This window comes from Passer montanus, unplaced genomic scaffold (assembly GCF_014805655.1).
Source record: "Passer montanus isolate IOZ18808 unplaced genomic scaffold, ASM1480565v1 scaffold39, whole genome shotgun sequence".
NCBI classification, from domain to species: domain Eukaryota; kingdom Metazoa; phylum Chordata; class Aves; order Passeriformes; family Passeridae; genus Passer; species Passer montanus.
In genome coordinates this window covers 5,253,283-5,272,397 of record NW_024368707.1, presented here as the reverse complement: position 1 = coordinate 5,272,397, position 19,115 = coordinate 5,253,283, and the positions used below count along the sequence as shown (strand labels likewise).

Below are 19,115 nucleotides of genomic sequence, written 5' to 3'. Positions count from 1 at the left end.
TTATTTTCTGTGACTGGGTGACTCCCTCTTATCTGTGCATCTTTCAATTTATATTGCCTTTATATAGCAAGTGTGTGTGTGTGTATACATATACACATGCACACATATTTATACCTTTATATGTATATATAGATACAAAAAGTTGTTCTGAGTACTAACTATTAATTATGTTTGACTAATAATTTGTAGTCTAAAAGAGCTCGAAGAAGGTACGTAATTTATATTAAGATGACAGCTGACAGGCTTGGCATTTAAGTTGCTTTTATAAGCTATTTCCTCCTCGATTTGTTCTTTTTGAAAGTTTACAGACATTTATCAAACCTGTTGGATAACCCAGTTTTTTCAAAAGCCTCTTCCTTAATGAATTTGTCAGAGTAGATTCTGCTTTTTTTCTTCTTCTGAGGCTGTATGAGATATCTGATAACAGGGCACTGACTATCATAGCTGTAATGTGCTTTTCAGTAATCTAAAATGTGTAATTATATCTGGTGGAATAAGACAGAGGGAAAGAAAATACAACCAGATAATGGGTTGAATGGTGTATTAAAGCTTCTTCTTCTGAAAATAGTCATAAGACTTTTCCATGCTGTATTTCTGTGATTTATAGGTTTCTAGGTAATTCTTAGAAAAAATGAGAAGGATTTTAGGACTAGCCAGCTCCACTGTTTGATAGCTTTGGTATTATGCCTTGGGATAAGATCTTGAACAAGATGCCTGGTTTCCCTGTCGGCTTTCCACTGCAGATCACACAGTATTAGGAAGGCATATATTTCAGGACTGATTTTTGATACATTTCCTTAATTTCAGGAACTCCTTTGCATTTAGCATGATTAAAAAATTTCGGTCCTGATTTACTTTTGCAGGGAGGAATGGTCTTGCCACCTGTCCTTTCTAGCCTAATTCTGCTGAGAACCTTTCAGGCCATGTTCCGAGGCAGGGCAAACATTAATATAGGAAATAATTCCTCTGACTCCTTTGCTAAGAGTATTCCCTGATGTTTTATAGAATGACCTAACTTCTTAAATCAGTGGCTATCAAGTAAAATTACTCAGCTGTGTAGAACCTGAAATGAGTTCCTGATTCTGCCTTTTTTATCCCTCTGTTTCTGGTTAGATCTTTGTGGCATTTCAAACTGTCAGTTTTTCTTGTATGGATACTTTGGAGTGTTGAATAGACTGATTGATCCATACCTTTGTCCAACAGAGGATGAAAAGTTGCTGAAGTGATTTGTTTCTGCATCAAATCAAAGTAAAAGTAAATACATTTTTTGTTGAGTAATTACACCTGTGGTTATGTCCTTTAGTTTTTCCTTCTTAAGGTGGCTTAGTATTCAGAGGAGTCAAGGCAAAAATGGAAGCAGAGAGAGATCACAAACAGGCAATATGCTGACACCTTTTTGGAGGCTGAGCTAGCCCTTCTGCATGCTCTAATTGATGTCAGGTCTTATTTAGCCTTAGCTATAAGGGCATGTAGCCAAAAGTCCATGAAGACTCAGGATGGAAATTTACTCCCACAGACTTAGGCTGAAGTTTAAAATAAACATGTAGGAGATACATGCTGAGCTGCATCTATAAGCTTCTGTGCACTATCTCATGGGCTCTGGCAGCACTGGATTAAATGGCAATGAAGGAGTTTGGAAGAAGGGGGCAACTAGCTGATTTGCAAGTTATATCCCTGTCATATCCTCCACCTTCAGAGAGGCATTGAACATCACCATTATTTCTTGCAGGAGTGTTCAGATGAGTCCTCATGTAAGAGCTATCAATTCTGTTCCTGTTAAAATGGGAACCATTTCGTTTCTTAATTGAACCTTAAAAAAAAAAAAGTTACCGCATAAAAAGGTCAGTTACCAGAGCCTTGAGCCCAATTTTGCAGTGATAGTCTATGTGAATGTTTTGCACCAGCCTAGTAATGTGCTGAAGGGCCATCAATAGAGATGAATTTAGTAACTACCATTCATTCAGTCCCTGGCAGATCTTGTGTGTTGTCAACAAAGAAGCAATTAATGCCAATTATGAGGAGTTTTGTGATGTTGGTATCTGTGTAGTCCTTGCCTGAGGCCTGCCAGGCTCATTTCAAAAAGGGCACCAGTCATCATATAATGATTATCAGTTACTGCTGTTAGGATTTGCAACAGGCTGGGAATTTCCTTCGTTGTGGTTATGAGCAGTCTCTGGTTTTGAGTAGGTTTTGTTGTTAGAAATAGCAGTTTTGTCTGCCTGTGGTAGGGCTTCACAAGAGCAGAGTAGGCAGCAGTGGCTAGATCCTTCGTGTGGGAGGTGCATGCAGTGAAAATAGGAAGCTCAGAGATTTCTCTCTAGGCCAGTGAGCCATCCAGTACATCTGGTTCGTTGCTCTTCTGTTCTCGAGTTGTTTCTCTGCCAGCTCTAGCTCCTGCTCTCATCTTCCCAGTGTTGGATAGCCATTAGGAAGGCAGCTTGTGTTGTTTGTCCTGAGGCAAGCATGTTGTTTGAACTATTTTTGTGTATTGTCGTCTAGCTTTTTGTCATGGCTATATCCTGGTTCAGAAATTCATACTCACTCTGGAAGGTAGTGAACAGTCAAGAAAACAAGTGGATCTCCAAAGACTATGTTTTTTCTTTTATCAGGAGGTGTGCAGGACAGTCCAGTGAATTGAACAACATCTGTTCATTTTCATCTTCCAACAGACCTATGGCCAGTTTATGGCACAGTCCCTGCTTGGGACTGTGAGTTCAAATATCCACAGATCACTTATGTCAAAGATGATAGCTCAGTCCTGCCTCTTAGATGTTAGGCAGATGTTTCCAACTTCATAGAAACTATCCTTGGAAGTACATTTATAAGCTTAAGGAGTGCACAGGGCATAAAATAAACAACAGTCATCAGGTATTCCCAAATTATTTTAATGTGTGACCTTTTCCTTTACAGTAGCTCCTCTTTAGAGGGGAAAACTAGGTCAGAAAATGTTTTTTTTTTTTCTTCTGACAAAGAATGTCTTAGTGCATCACCTAAGAACCTGTAGTCTTTCAAAGGTAGATAATGTAAACCAGCAGGCTTCAGACAAGACCCAAGAAAGTTCTTAAATACTAATTTTATTGGGAGGGTTGACTTCTGGCCTTATACTGACATCACAGCTGACCCACTTGGCAGTTCCTACCTACATAACTTGACTGTGTTTTGCTGAAGAGTAATGAGCATTACAGAGCAATTTGGTAAATTCTGACAAGCAGGCATAGGAACAGAACCTTTTGTACAGATCTCAGTTCTCAAACTTAGTTATGAAGAGTGAGGGATTACAAAAGATTGGATATTACTGTCCAATATTTGCAGTGCTATTAGAAAGTATTGATATCTTTATGAGCACTGAAGTTGAGTCTTCAACTGTTCTTACACCCCTGCATTTATCTGGGTGAAACTGCAACTGTATCTCTAGGCTTACACTCCCTTTACTTTGGCAGCAGCCAAAGCTCTGTTTTGAAATAGATGTGGCTGTAAACTGCAAGTAAAAACAGGCACACGTGGCCACTGGATGTCACCATTCCTTCATACAAATAAGGTCAGCTAGCACATATTTTGCATTTTCACATATTTCTTGAGTATCATGTGTACTCAGTAGTCAGAGTACAAAGGCTTCAAATTTTTGCTTTGTCTTTGAAAGTGTGTCCAAAGTCTTTGTATCCTTAATGTACAATGTCAGCCTTCAAGATAAGAGAAGGAAGGCGGGTCTCTCATGGTGCTTGATAAAGGGGTGTGCTGGTTGTGGCTTTAAGAAAAGTAAAATAACATTTTTTTGAATCTAGGGCAAAAACTGTGGCTTTGAACTCTGTGTATTGTCTAAATCTAGATGCCTGCATCAGGGTGAAGAGCATATTTTACCTCATGCTGACATTCCAGTGTTCAAATAATGCACTCTCAAAAAAGGCATAGTCCACATGAAATGCTGAAAGGCATTTTCTTGCTTTCCAACTCAAAGGTAAATCCCTCAGGTGCTTTTGCTTTTTGACAGAACCCTTGCATTGTTGCATCCTGTCACTAAATGCTCCATGCAGCACCTGCTTCTGAAACCTCATCAATGGGCTGCTGTCATACGCTAAATAAAAAATCCTCCTGGATAAACTGATTACCTCAGACAGACCTAATACTGAAGCCTTAGGATAATTTTAATAACGAGAAGTACATTTTGGAATCTCATTACTTAATTTTAGGTGTATCGCTTGTCTGTGTGCATTTAGCTTGAGTAGACATTTGAAGTGAGTTTCTTCAAGTGCAATTCCACATTTATTTCTCCTAATGCTAATTTAGCTTAAGAAACTCCTGTATTGTTCATGTCCTCTCAGTTATGTTCATACAGCTGATCAGGTGGAGTCCACCAAAAACAAGAAAAAACCCATCCCAAACCACACCAGAACCACTGTCACTCTGTTACTGATTTGCCAGGAGATGAAAACTCAAATGAGCATGTTCACCACTTTTCCCAAATGCTGAGCAGTAAATATAGTCACCCTAGAAGAAAGAGCACCCAGAATAGTTTCTTAACCTTTTTACCCTATTACTTGATGTTCAGGGAAGTTTTCCTTAGATTCCACATAGGCCTTGACAGTTCAGAAATACTTCCAATATCTTATTAGATGCCAACATATTTTCAGAGTAAAAATTTTCCTTTTGCTGTTAGTTTGGTGTTTGGCTTATATGGCCTCCCTGGCTTTTATCATCATGGTGGTAAATAGGGGAAACAGTTGGACTGTGATTGACTTAACATTGGTTGCTGCTTTATATGTGCATGTTGTAAATCTAGTGTGTCTGATAAATTAAAACAAAAGCTAGCAAAGTTTGTAGGAACCACTTTGGATCAGTTTGAGGTTTGTTGAGGTAGGGGATGATCACAGAGAAGCAATATTTTAACTATCACTGCAATGAACAAAAAAGTGAATCTTTGAATTCAATAGCCATTGCTTTATTTTAATTCAATAGCTATTTCTTTATATTAGCCTCAAGCACAACTGGAGGATGCTTTAAGCAGATTACTTATGTGGACTGAAAGAGACAAGAGTTTTAAAACGGAGTTTGACACCTCCAGCCTTTCCTTTGTCAGTAAGGCAATGTTTTCCATTTTACTCAGTCCTCAGCCACATTGTGTGTAATGCTCATGTACTTTCATCCTGTTTTGTCTCCAATTTCTGGCACAAGAAAAAGAATGAAGTTGCTAAAATGTTTTGGCTCTTGTGTCCTAGTCTTTCTCATGTCTCTTATTATGGTACAGGTTGTGTAAGTATTTACTTGCATTAAGTATTTCCCACCAAAGTGAAGGAGTGCCTGAATTGGTGGTTCTTGAGAGGTGCAGAGCAGTTTGATGGCAAAGCAGTGATTATTTTGCTGTAGCTTGTTTTAGAACAGTGTGTGTCAACTGAGGACTCATCTGCCAAGTGACAAAAAGCAGCTTCTAGTACTTGATGCTGGTACATGAGCCACATTGCTGAAGTAAAAATCCTAATGAAATACTTGGATTCTGGGTTCCAGGATCTGACGTTCTGCCCTTCCCTTTTTTTATTTTGAACTGTACATTATCATAACCTTAGCAGCAAGCACAGGAGAATACAAATACACATAAACATTTGACCTGCAACAGAAAGCTAGTAAGCCCAAGGTCTTTAAGGAGAAGTGAGTTATTTAATGACATCTTGTGTGTGCTTTCTGTATTTCGTATGCTGCAGCTTCCTCTGGTCTTTTCTGTTCTCTGTAGGTAATTTCAGACACACTTGTGACAGTCAGGTTACTTGTTTTGTTCTCAGACTTGCAGTTTTGAAACAGCAGCATGGAAACAAGTCACTTGTGGAATATGTGGTGATGGAACATCATTACATTCCCTGTAATGGAAAGATAAGCCTTGATCGTCCCAGGTGATCCTCAAGCAGTTGCCCTCATTTGGCAAGCTCTTTGAGCTAACCCTGTTTCCTATTGCAATACATCTGGGTCACTGGAAAAATATGTGTTTAGGAGGAATGCATGAGGTAGGCAAACCAGGTTACATCATGCTCAGAGCTTGTCAGGCCATGACTGCTTCCTAGCTTGTCCTGAATCTTGTTCAGTGGAATCCAGGTAACTTGGATATTATTTTCATCCAGTTCATGCTTACTGAGAAGGATCAGGGCTTGTGAAAACTCTCTCGTGCACATTTATCAGATCAGTGCCAGATGCCATCAGGAGCATGTCACTAAAAACTCTTGAATAGTCTTTAATGCATTATAGCAGTCATTAAGAGAACCTCTGGAATCAGTTTCGTGTGGTAGGAGTGGAATATGCCGTTACTTACATGGCCAGTGGCATAAGCCTTGCCTTTATAGGTGCATGTTGGAGTTCTGGGTCCCTCACGTGGTACATCAAAACTTGATAGTTGATGGGGGCGGAGGGGGAAAGGTGTTCATGTGCCTTTGTGTTCTGTGTGATACACATTTACACAGGAGCAGCACCACACAAAACCCACACTCTTTGTTCAGGTACTGTGGATGGCATCAAAACTCATGCCATTCAGAAGTGAAGCTTCCATTTCTAAAGATGCAAATGCCTAAAGGTTTTTTGTGCTTGTGTTATGCTATTGAATTGGTCCCATTTTTAACAGCATGTAAAATTAGAAATAAAAATGGAGGCACTAAAAGCAAAGCAAAGATTAGATGAACTAGAGAGTAGTTCTGTAATTCTCAAAACTCACTGCTGTGAAAGAGCATAGACAGGGTTTACTGGTCATATGTTTTACTGTTTTACATGCGTCCTTTTGTTTGTATTATGAGAAGATTATAAAATCACTGTAATTTAGTTTTTATTCTTTTTTTCCTCTAATCTCTCATGTAAATCTTTTTGATACATGAAACATGAATCCTTGGATCAAAGTCACCAACCTCAGTAACAGTACTCGGTGAAGTGATTTGTCACCAGTAAGACTTTCCCATCCTCAGAGAGGCAGACATTTAGCATATTCATCAGGTTGTATCTACACTGAAGCAAACAGCATTCATATTCATGTGTCTGTTTTCTCTCATGGTTTACAGATTGCCTTACCAGCATAAGCTAACTTTGAATTTTTTAGGACATTTATTTTTGGTATTTTATAACTAAATCTTGAAAGCTGTGACCTAAGAAGAGGTAGTGGATGAATTTTATTGGCTTGAAGTGAGAGTCAGGGAAAGAAGAACTTTCCCTGCTGCAGGAAAAGTGCTAAAATACAAGTGGGTTTGGTTTTTTTCCCCCTTGCATATATTTGCACGTCTGTGGAGTTCCAGAGCCGTCTGGTATTTCCTCTGCACTGCTGCTAGTTATCCTTTCTCATCCATTTCAAAAATTTTCTTCTTCCCAGACTGGTCCCCAGAAGCCTTCACATTGTTCCCAGTTCCTGGGATGGCGCTGGGAGAAGCACCAGCATAGACAGGGTCTTGAAGGCTGCTCTTTGTCTGTGTTTGAGAAGTATGACTAGACCAGATAGTTACAAGTTGGTGGGCCATTGTCAATTGCTTGGTGCTGACATTTAAGCAATGATATTAAGAAAATAGCCTTTTTTTTTTTTGCAGGGAAGAATGACTTAGGCAGGGCCATGCAAGGTGACTTGGTCTGTTAGGAGGTATGGGTAAGAGCTACTAAAATGTCCTGAAAATACAAGCCTTTATTGTCAAATGAGGGTGAGCAGAGATCTTGAATTCTAAGCCTTTAAAAACACACAAAGCCAGCAGTTCTCTGCGTATGTATTCAAGGTGTGTATTTCTCTGTATTACCATGTGCCAGACTGCTGCTGCTCTTTGCTGTGGCAGGATAGCAGAGCACTGTGGGAAACACACCTCACTCTGGGCTTTAAGTCATGGGACAAGTCACAATAGAGTAGTAGTGTTAAATTGCTGTAGCTAGATGAGGTTTGGGTTTAGGTGTTAAGATATAGATAGCCAGTGGATCTTCTGACAAGGGCCTCCAGTCAAAGACTCAGGAGGCCTGTGCTGTTTCCATCCATGTAAAATGTCTGTGTATTGTCTTTCTCGATAGAACGTTCTAGGTGAGAAAATAGCAGGCACAGGGAAGGTTGCTTCTAGTTAATTCACTAGCTTTCAAAATAATTTTTTATGCTGAATTAGTTGATTTTACCCACTCCCCGAGATTAAATGTATTCACAATCCTGGCAGGATTTGCACTTAAGACTGCATTAAAATATCAGAAATATCTTTAAGACCTGTTTTACTGCTGAAAATTCTCAGTTTTGCAGTTAGGCACTATATGATTATGGTACTTTGTCATTGAAGTCCTCTTTGTTCCTTCTTTCCTTTGCTAATGCATAATAAGGTGCTTTATAATGTAACAAAGTACCTTATTATAAAGCTACTTTTGTTGTTTCTGTGTGTTATGTTCACATGAACTTCTAACTTAATCCTAGAAGAATTATACTTGAGACTTTGGTTTTGGCTTGTTCTCTTTTGTCATGAATAAATTTATATCTTTGAGATAACTGGGACATAGAAATACCTGTAAACAGAATGGTTGCAAATGTTAACACAGGCTTACTGTATACAAATGGTTAATATGTATTAATCTCTTAATAGCTGGGAATTCAGTAAGATCAAAGTAACATTTCCAAAAGATGAAGGTTGTTTGAACTTTTTTTTGATGTGTTGTTGGGGGCTGAGTTTTGAGCTTTTAAATTTGCACTTCTTGGGTTTTGGCAGGTAAGGGACTAATGAGTTAATAGGCTGTTTTAACTAATTATGCAGATGTTACCTTGAAATACTCTCCTAATGAAAATATTGACTGGGCAGAACAGTTATATCCTTGTCTCCATTTATAATCAGAAAATATCTTACATAGGAGACCAGAACAATTAACATGACCTTAAATATAAGTTTGACAAAAGTATTAATGCATGACTGCAAAACATAAAAAGTTCCATGGCAGTTCACTCATTAAAGATGGGACTTAAAATATCCACAGCTTTCTCATCTTTCAGGTTTCTCTGAACACTTGGATTGTACTTCTTGCCTCAATTCTAGTGCTGATTTGTTTTTCTTCTTTATTCTCTTTCAGAAAGATGAGGTGTACCTCAACTTGGTGCTGGACTATGTTCCTGAAACAGTATACAGAGTTGCCAGACATTATAGTCGGGCCAAACAGACACTCCCTATGATTTATGTCAAGGTAGGTAACTGACAGATGTGGTTACGTGAAGAAAGATATTGCAGAAATACACTATGGATACTCTTTTCTGACACAAAAATAAATTTTCAGAAAAATTTTTAGACGCAAATAGATCTTGAGGAAAGGAAAAAAAATTAGAATTACTTGTTGTTATTGTGAAGGAAGAATAGAGAGTTGAGACTTAAATAAACACTCCCAATTTCTGACCTTACAGAAATCTTGGAATGGGTCAGGGAGATTGAGTGTGGCGGGAGTGTTTTGTTTTTGAAGCAGCTTAGACCGAGACTGAGACCAGCCCGATTAGCAGCTTTCAGTTTCCTGAGGTGGTGAAGACATAATAGAACAAAGGTCAGGACCTGAAAGAGGATGTCAGGAGGATGTTCTCTAATCTGTTATCTTCCCCTTTTCCTGGCATATGAGTAAAAGTTCATGTGCTTTTGTTGTGGTCATGAAAGGCACATTTTTGTTTCCACTTGAAGCTCATTGGCTTGTGTCTTCAAAAGCTATATGGGGTAAGGTGCTTTTATGCACATTGTAGGTTCAAAACCTTACTCAAGTTGTCTACATTTTTTACACAGGAGTTAAAGTAAATAAAATTTCTCATTTGCTGTCACAGGACCCATCTAGGGCCTCATAGTTCTGTTTCATATATTGTGGTGATCACAATCCACATGATAGTGAATGATGATGTTTTCACATGGCATTAACTTGTTAACATGGCACACAGGTAATATTTAATGGAAATTACCAGCAAAATTTCCTGATGCATATTGATTTCTCCAGACTCCTCTTTAGAAGTATAATGCTTAATGTAAGGGTTGGCTTAAGAAAAAACTTCAGTTTGGTTGAAAGAAGATGAAGGTTTCAAAGGTGGAAACAACAAATAGTAATTATTTCAATAATGAAGTCTTGTGCCATAACTACGTGCATAAATTGTAAATGGCCTGTCTCTGCAATAGGAATCTCTTTTGCCTGATTTTTAAGAAAGCACAGAATTTTATTTATTATCCAGCAGACTTCAAGGTCACTCTCTTGGTCTGTTGGTGGAACATCATGTCTTCAGGTTATATGCTCCCCAAAATCTGTAGGTTTGGCTTTTGATAACTTTATATATCTTGTGTCAGTATTCTTGCCCTAATTGTTCTCTGTTGTGGGAACTTGAGAAAATTGTTCTTCCTTACACTTTGAGAGAAAAATCTGCTTCAACTCTTTCATCTTGCAGGATGCCTGGGACTTCCTGTTCCAGGTAGTCTGGATAGCTATTCTTATTTTTCTGGCAAGGCTTTTATATAATCCTGTATTCTAAAAGATCATGTTACCTTAATGTCATTAAAGATTTTGCAATTTTCCAGACAACTTGGCTGCACAAAGGTCAGATCATACCTATTTGTTCACTTCTGATGGATAACTAGGCAGGCAGAGAGCTGCTTTTCCTTGGGTAACAAAGAAATGTAAATCTGCACAGAAGCTGTTCTAGTAATCTTCTGGTTAATTTTTATTTGTAATTTCTAACCTGGTGTAAGGAGTCCTTGGAAATTTTTGGTTTGCTGTGTGGAAATGAAAGGCATACTTTATAATCCCACATGTGTTGACTTGACCCCTCAAGTTAGAGTAGTCTTTTGCATTATTTTGCAATACACTTGCACAATACATACTAGGGACTGGAACAGGCAATTCGGAAAAAATGTTTGTTTGCTTTTTTTTGTGCAGAGTTGTGGTTTTCAGAATCAAGTATGAAAACCAGAGGCCTGGAGCCAAAATTCAAGCAATTCTTTTCCCTCTCCTACTTTCCTGCCAAACAAACAACAGTAAAAAAGGGGGAGAGAAAGCATGACAACAAAGATAATGGTGAAAGAGAGGCAAACATGACCTGATATCAATATCAAGTAATTGCACCTGGTTATATAGACCATTGAAGGTGAACTGTGGAAAATGTGCTTATAAAAGAAAAGTGTGGAGTTGCATCTTTGGTATAGTGTCCTGCCTGTAGCTTGATTTTAAGTGGAAACTTGTGGGGACACAACAAACATGAAAAATGACCTGGCAGCCCTTTGTCAACCTTAAAACAGGGCTTTCCATGCCTTTATGGCTGTATATGTTATACATCCTTAATTGTATCCAGCAGCTTTTTATTATCCATAACAAAAAGTGTGTAGCTCCAGAAGCTGGACATCCTCCCCTTGCCCAGTAAGCTTCCCCTGTGAAGTTCTTGGCTTCCTAATATCTTGCTGTGTTTTCCCTTGCTAAGGGGTTGGCCGGTCCTGGACAGTGGGCAGAGAAAACTCTCCCTCAGCATACTTGTTTGTTGTGCCTTGCATGAACTTATTTTGAACAGTTGGTTTTATTTGCCTTCTGGTTTTGTCCAGAGATTTGAAATTAAAATGACTCTGTTCCCTCAGCAAGAAACACTGGCAGATTTACTTCAGTGACAGGCTGAGACACTACCCTTGTCTTTGGGTAATATTTAATAGAGCTTCCCTAACTAAAGGGTTTTCATTTGGATTTTGTGGGGCGGTTTTTTTTAGTTGTTTGGGGTTTTTTAAGAACCCGGAATACTTCACTGCTGTGAAGATGCTGATTTGTAGAGCAGACTGAAACACCTTTATTTTGTGTATGCTTTCTGTGATTGCCATTATTTACAAATGTTGGAAAACTGGCACAATTATTTCTTTGGAGTTATGCTAATTATACTATCTCAAAGGATACATAAAAAGATTTGAACCACATGTGTGTGTGTATGCAGCAAAGGGTGTGTGGGGAAGGTATGCAGATACCTTGCCCACCTTCATAGCCCTAATAGGCATTCAGTATGGTCTTTTTCTCAGTGATTCTGTTTTTCTTCTAATAAGGGCTTGTGCTAAACTAATTGTTTACCCTGATTTGACTGGTATTTCTGTGTTCCAGTTGTACATGTATCAGCTGTTCCGGAGTTTAGCCTATATCCATTCCTTTGGGATCTGCCACCGGGATATAAAACCACAGAACCTCTTGCTGGACCCTGATACAGCTGTTCTAAAACTCTGTGACTTTGGAAGGTAAGCACATTTGTGGCCTGAAACCTGGTGAAAAGATCTTCCTTCAAAGTGAACCTTAATGCAACTTTGCCAAGAAATTCTCTGTGTCCCTTAGAAAGTCTTTATGTATAGCTTAAAAGAGGAATTACTGATATTTTGTTTTCCCCTCAAAGTGAGTTCAAAGGAGCGGCAGGGAAGAGCTGGAAAAGGATGTTAAGAGGGAGGGAATTAAACTTCATGCCTCTTATTTTTGCAGGTATTAGAAAAATAAAATAGATACACCATGACATAGGGAAAATACTGCAGCATGGAAAACCAGAACCAATTACTGCAGTGAAGTGTGTTGGGCAAGAGAGGACAGGTGTGGTGGCACTGTAACTTAAAAAGGCTGATGTTACACTAGTCAGTATACTTGCATTTACAACAATTCACTTAATGCTGCAAATACCACAGAGGCTCAAAATCCGAAGCAGCACTTCCAGTTGAAGCTCTTGGATAGTGGACATCTATGTTCTAGTTTCCAAAGGCACATTTATTTCCAATATCCACTCAGAATCACCTTTAGAGTCCAGCCCCCACCTTAGAACTGACACAGAAATTCTGGCAATTAGCAGTGAGACAGGACATAGATTTCTCTCTGAGCAAGTTCAGTCTTTATATTGTGCTGTAACTTTGCAGACTAAAATAGTTGGGGTATATGTGTGAGAGGTCACAGAAACTGCTGTTGCTAAATTTGCTCACCCATGGTGAGTGGGAATATCAGATGAGGGTTACTCCAGCAGTGCATTGTTGTGGCTGGTGCCTCTGGATCTCCTCCTCAGCTCTACCTCACCAGCATTGGAGCAAAGTAGGAATCATGCTGAAACTCAAAATGGACAATGCATAAAGGGAATACCTACTATTTTTGTCAGTGGGAATTTGTTAACTGTAGTTTCTATACAGAAAACTGAGACTTTTTTAAATGGGTGGTGGAAGTTCTTCCAGAGGAGTGTCTGGAGAGCTGAACACTGGATGTGGCTGGCTTGCCACTCTGCAGTGTTTGATGCTATTTAGGTGAATGTCATATTTCCAGAAGGGAAATTTTGTCCTCCAGCTCCTTTTTGCCTAGCCCTTCTTAATTAAGAAAGAAGTGTAGTATATCCATAGACTCATGTTCCCAAAGTAACGTGGTCTTGTGGTCCATTCTTTTCTTGGATTCTTTCAAAGAGAAGTTTTGAGGCAGTACTGTAGGTTAGATCCTTTGTGGCTGATTAATTACAGTATAAGAGAAACCTTCATGTTAATTGTGGACCGTTAACATGTGAATGCAATGGCAAAAGCTTATTTTTTTTGGTCACCTCATACCATGCTCCCTTAAGTAGCAAAGGAGCAGAATATTGTAATGGAAATTAAAAACCAAACAAACAAAAAACCAAACCAACAAACAAAAACCCCAAACAGACAAAAATACCCCACTCAGTGCTTGTGAGTATCCAGAGCTTTTAAACCTTAAAGGATGACTACATTTGACCAAACTGTTTTCTGTCTTCTTTTCCACTGTAAGCAAGCCTTTGTATCTGTCCAAAGACAGCTGGCAGCCAAAAATTTGACCCTGTTTTTCACCTAGATTGTACTCAGAATTTCCTTTGCTGTCCCCAGTAGAAGGTAATGCTTGATGGATCAAACTGATTTCACAGTGAATCAAGGAGTCAGTTTGCATCAGCCTAGAAGAGCACTGTACTTCAACATTTGGGAATGGGGAGTAGTAGGTGAAGAGTGCCAAAGCTTAGTGTTGGTGTGCACAGCAATATTGTAGAAGGGCTCATTACTGAAATACTGTTGCTTCCTTTCCAGTGCAAAACAGCTGGTTCGTGGAGAGCCCAATGTGTCGTACATCTGCTCTCGGTACTACAGGGCGCCAGAGTTGATCTTTGGAGCCACTGATTATACCTCCAGTATAGGTAAGTGTGTGTGCATTTGGTTGAAATCTGTACCAGCTGCCTCAGTTTTTATGCTGTACTGAAGTGTAAAGGTTTCCAGAGATCTCAAATATAAACCCCAGGGGCTGAATTTGGTTGTAAATTATTAGGTACCACTCTTTAAAGAAATACAAATGTTTTGTAGATGGCTGCTGTGCTTTCTACACCTTTTGAGATTTCAGCACTAATTACACCAGGAAAGGGGTTTTTTCAATGTAGAGGGGGAAAATCTGATTACAAGTGAAAAAAATAAATCGTGTAATGTTACCATTTAGTTTAAAAGTAGGTATGAGACCTCAAGCCAAAAAAGCATTTTTAGTAACCTGAAATAACCGTAAAGAATGTCTGCAGAAAACAATCTACTGCTTCTGATGTGCTGTGGTTTAGACATAAATATGTGATGTAAATTTATTTACTTGGCTTTTAATAAAGGGTTTATAGGGGGAGGTAAGTGTGGCCTAATGATTGACTTTTAATTCTCTTTACAACTTTAATATATTGTGTGCAGCAGTCCTTCTAATTCAGTTAATTCTGCTAGCTTTTACTGTCCTTCAGTCATTAATTTTGAACACAAAGAGCTCTTTCTATATACCTGACACATAGCTGTGTCATGGAAATACTAGGGAAGCTGGAGGTTTGATAGAGATCAGGGAACAGCCAAGTTTTCTTACAGTAGAGAACCAAAAATGAACAGCAAAATGAAAAATCTTGGAAATGAACAACAGTGTGTTGGCTGGTTGTTGGTAACTACTTCAGTTTTTCAGTCAAGATACTGCTTGGGCTCCTTCTGAGTTCTAGTGCAAAAGAGAGCAGATTTGGCTCTCAGCACAATGCTGGGGAACCTTTTACCTTGCTTATGGACTTGAGTCATTTAGGCAAGGTTTAAAGGATTCAAAAGGATTTTGAGATCATGATCAACTCTTGGCAGACTATGTTTATAACCAGTATATCTAAACTCACTATGTTTGAACTATGTTTGAACTATATCTAAACTCAGTGGCTGGCTGACTGGTTTTAACTCTGCAGTTCTTAAAAAGGAACAAGAAACCCCACCTCAGTGTGTTCCTGAAGACTTCCCTGCTCTCACAAATTTTTTCCCATTAGTTACTATTGAGTGTGTATTGTAGCAACTCTTGCGTATCTTCCTGGTAGGAAAAATAGGCATAACCAAGAGTAGTCTGGGGGAAGTATGGCACAGTAAAGATACAAGGCAGAACTTAGTGTTGGCTGCTGCCAGAAGTGGCAGCCCCACCCCTGCTCTTGCCCCTGCATACCCTGGCTCTCACAGTTTACTGTTTAATTTGCTGATTCAGCGTCAACTGGCAAGAGATTTTGGCAGGTTGACTTCCTGCTGTGTGAGTGAGTGCAATCAGCAGTATTGTGCAGTCCAGTAAGCAGCAAAGCCCAGGTAAAAGCAAAGTGTTGTGAGTTTATAAATGAGGAGAAGGTAGCTGAGCCCATTTGACATCTTTTTGCCAGCTGAGAGCTAATAGATTGGCTCAGCTGCATTATCAGAGTGCACGGAGACCTCTTGTTTCAGAGGATAGCTGCATAAAACGTGTATTTTATGTGTCAGTAGGAGAGACTGATTTGCAGATAAGTCTATGAAGTGTCTTTTTCTCCAACTGTAGACCCTTTTTCAAATTGTCCTTTCCATTTTTGTTGTTTTATCTGTTGGTCTCTAAAATGGTTCTAATAAAAATTCCATGCTGAAGTGCAATTTTTCACTTGCCTCCAAAAATACCTTGAATTCCAGTCACTGTTCTAACTTTCTTGTGCCAGAAAAACCCCACCTGTCCCTCCAAGTCCTTTCTTTGAAATTTGCACTGAATTACTTGAAAATTAAGTTCATATTCCTTCATTCTTTCCTGTCCTATCCACCTTCCCCTTCTTTCTTAGCAGTCTTTGGATTCGGGAGATGAGCAGGAATAAAATGCTTTTACAAGCTCTACAGTTTCCCAGTGTTCTGCCATATGCTAGAATTTCTAAGGGTTCATTTTGTGGTGCTGCTGTTTGTACATATTCCTTAGTTTTTGCTGGTAGGTAACAATGGTGCATAGTGAGAACCCTTCCATATTTCATGTGGGATTGTTCATCCAAACTCATCCAGCTTGTTGGAAAACCAATCAACAAGCATAGGGGGATTTATTGAAAGAAGGAAAAGAACATGTAATTATTAGTGCTTTATCCATAGGTCAGAGTATAGGGGACTGTGAAATGCTTCAGTATTGTAATACTGCCTTTTAAACTTATACTTTGGCATGCTTGGTTTTTTTAGTTCTTGTTTTTCTTGTGAGTTAGCGTAACAACTTTTTCCCACTGTAGTCTTTATCACTCTGTAAGAATCACTTGTGTGTGTGTGGTGACAAAAAGTGAGCTTTATATGTAAGGCAGGGATCTTTATTCCTCCAGTTAAATATTCTCTAATAAAACTATGGTAAAAGTAAAATCAGTGAAGAATACAAAGCCAAAAAGTGTTCTAAGTAGAAATTTTCCTACATTATCTGCAAGGCTTCCAGCTGTTTGTGTGAAGGTTTTTGTTGTTTGTTAATGTTACTACAGGGCTTATGATTATAATGCACTACAATAGGATAATGACTGGAAATATTTCTGAGCAAGAACTCCTTTTTAAGACTAGGCAGTGACACTGGTGGCCCAATACTTGACAGCACAGCCAGCTGCATTATGACCATGTCAGGTGTTAGTCATCTTGTTTAGCATTGTGACCAAGAGTTGCATTAGGCTGTCTGGCTTCATCCAGGTTGTCTTTAAACACATGAGTTTGTCCTCATGACATTTCTTGCTCTTCAGCGTACCAGTTGGTTCCAGGATGTATCTCTTTATCCTGGATGTCACAACAAACTGTAAAATGGTATTTAACTTCTAGGATCTTGATTGTTTCATTGAAGTGCATGACTTCACTTCTAACTGAAGAGGTCCCTTTAAAAAGTAACTGAGCCAGGGATGTGATGTTTGTTACACTTCTGTAAAGCACCCCATCAGTTCTGCATTTAAATACATACCGTAGTAAGAGTAGCATCAAATCACATTTACTGCAGTTAGTGCCTCCAGCAGACCTGGGACTCTATTTTTAAAATAATGACCTGGGAAATTACCTATTAGAGTTCTTAAATAGTCACTGTTGCCAAATAGCTACAAATACCTACCTATAATAGATCTGTTATGTGCCTGCCTTAGAACTGTACAGGATTTTCAATGGTCAGGCACAAATATTCATGTCAATTGGGTGCCTTCATAGCTTGTACAGATTGGGTCTTTGTGCTCCTTTGGCTATGAATTCTGCAAGTGTGTGTGTTTGTGTCCCTAAAGCTTGCTGGGAATGGACAGTTTACCTCCTGCAGCTGATTTGCAGGAGTTTGTTATTGTTGTTGGTTGTTTGGTTGTTGGTTTTTTTTTGAGGGGGGGGGTAGCAAAGTGGGGGCTGGTTTGTTGGTTATTTCCCAAACCAAGCCCTTCAGCTATGTCATGACAGCGTTTTGGCTGAGGCTTCTCCTTGCCAGTCTCTGTGTGTTATAGCATCCCAGATATGTTGATGGCATGGCTCTGGCTGTGCTGGTCATGTGGGTGATGCTGCTGCTGAAAAACCCTGGGATGGCTGCCCACGTTCCCCTACATTGTCCTGGGACAGGCACTGCAGTAGGGGTGAGTGCAGATATTTGTTGCCTCGAGTTCCTTTTGTATGGAAAGAAGCTGTGCAGCTGAGCTTTGCCTCAACCTCATGTGTTTCTTCCCTAGGTGAGGTGCAGGGCAGGGGAGGGCTCACCAGATCCTGGTGGTGTTTCTGCACAACGAGGGGCTGCTGGGCTCAGTGCTTTTGTTCCACCACCGCGCCGGCAGGAGTTGGGAGCATTCCAGAGGGAACATTTATAGCCTCTGGCAGGGAAAGATTGATCTGCGTGACCATTGCTGGCTTCTCTTGGGGTGTCTGAAAATAAGTATCATGAAGTTGTTCATTCACTTTCCTAGCAAGCGCAAATGTTTCACCTCAACAGGCTGGAGCAGAAGCTTTTCTGCAGGTGTATGTAGTTGGCCTGTCTCAGAGTTCCTTGGGGAAGAACCACCACAAGGTGTGTCCATGAACAGTTGCCAAACAGTCAGAAGGATTTGCTTCTTTCTCAAATTGCAACTTCCAGTGCTGAAAGTAAGCAGGTGTGTTAATTTACTGAACGACTCTACCACCTGTCATTGTAGTTTCATCTCTTAATTGCAAAAGAATAGAGATACCTGCGTTTAGCTTTTGTTCCAAATACTGGAACAAGCATGTCTTTTCAAGCATTTTCATGTTTCAGCCTTACTCTTTCTCCTCCTTCCATGGATCTGTGGTGGTTTGATGTGCAAAACTTCTACCAACAGCACACCTGCTTGTAATCCTGAATTTTGCTCTTGTTCTGGCATCCCAAATATTGTTTCAAACAAGCAGCAGTGAAAAGCACTTTGGGTCTGGCATTCGGCAGCTAGAAGCTGTTGATTTTATGACTTCCCAGGGCTGCTTTTCTGACTCTTGGTTTGTTTCCACAGTTTCCAGAGCAGCAGCTTTGAGTCACCTCCAAGATGGAGGAAGTCAATCAAGATGAAGGAATAGTGAGGCAGAGATGAGTAGATGACTGTAATAAAAAAGTAGGAAGGTAAATACGCCCCATAAAGCGTCAGATAAATGGAAATTCTTAATTTGTACTAAGTGGATGAGAGAAACCGTTTTTTCCCCCCCCTTCCCTTCCTCCTCCTTGTCCTCCAAATAATGACTTAGAAGAGCTAGAGTGTAGTTCAGTGAATGGTGCTTGTGCTGGGAAGAAGACAGCCAGTTTTTCAACTTGGAAAGGCAGAGTTTGAGATCAGAAAAAGTGAAATTTATGGACAGGGTGTTAATTTCCAACTCAAAATGGCTGTTGTAAGCTTACAGAATTAAAGCTAAGGAATGTATTTTGCACTGGTCCTCCCAAATGCCTCTGCCTGATTTAAAGATAAATACTTGTTTTCT

At 39.5% G+C, this 19,115-nt stretch overlaps 1 protein-coding gene across 1 annotated transcript in view; it reads left to right on the top strand.

The window, feature by feature from the left end:
• Positions 1-19,115, top strand: part of GSK3B (glycogen synthase kinase 3 beta) — a 152,359-nt gene that overhangs the window by 85,774 nt on the left and 47,470 nt on the right. Inside the window, exons 4-6 of the mRNA XM_039718047.1 lie at positions 9,034-9,144; positions 12,049-12,179; positions 13,992-14,098. Of these exons, the coding sequence (XP_039573981.1) occupies positions 9,034-9,144; positions 12,049-12,179; positions 13,992-14,098 (349 nt within the window). The remainder of the gene's footprint in view (positions 1-9,033; positions 9,145-12,048; positions 12,180-13,991; positions 14,099-19,115) is intronic.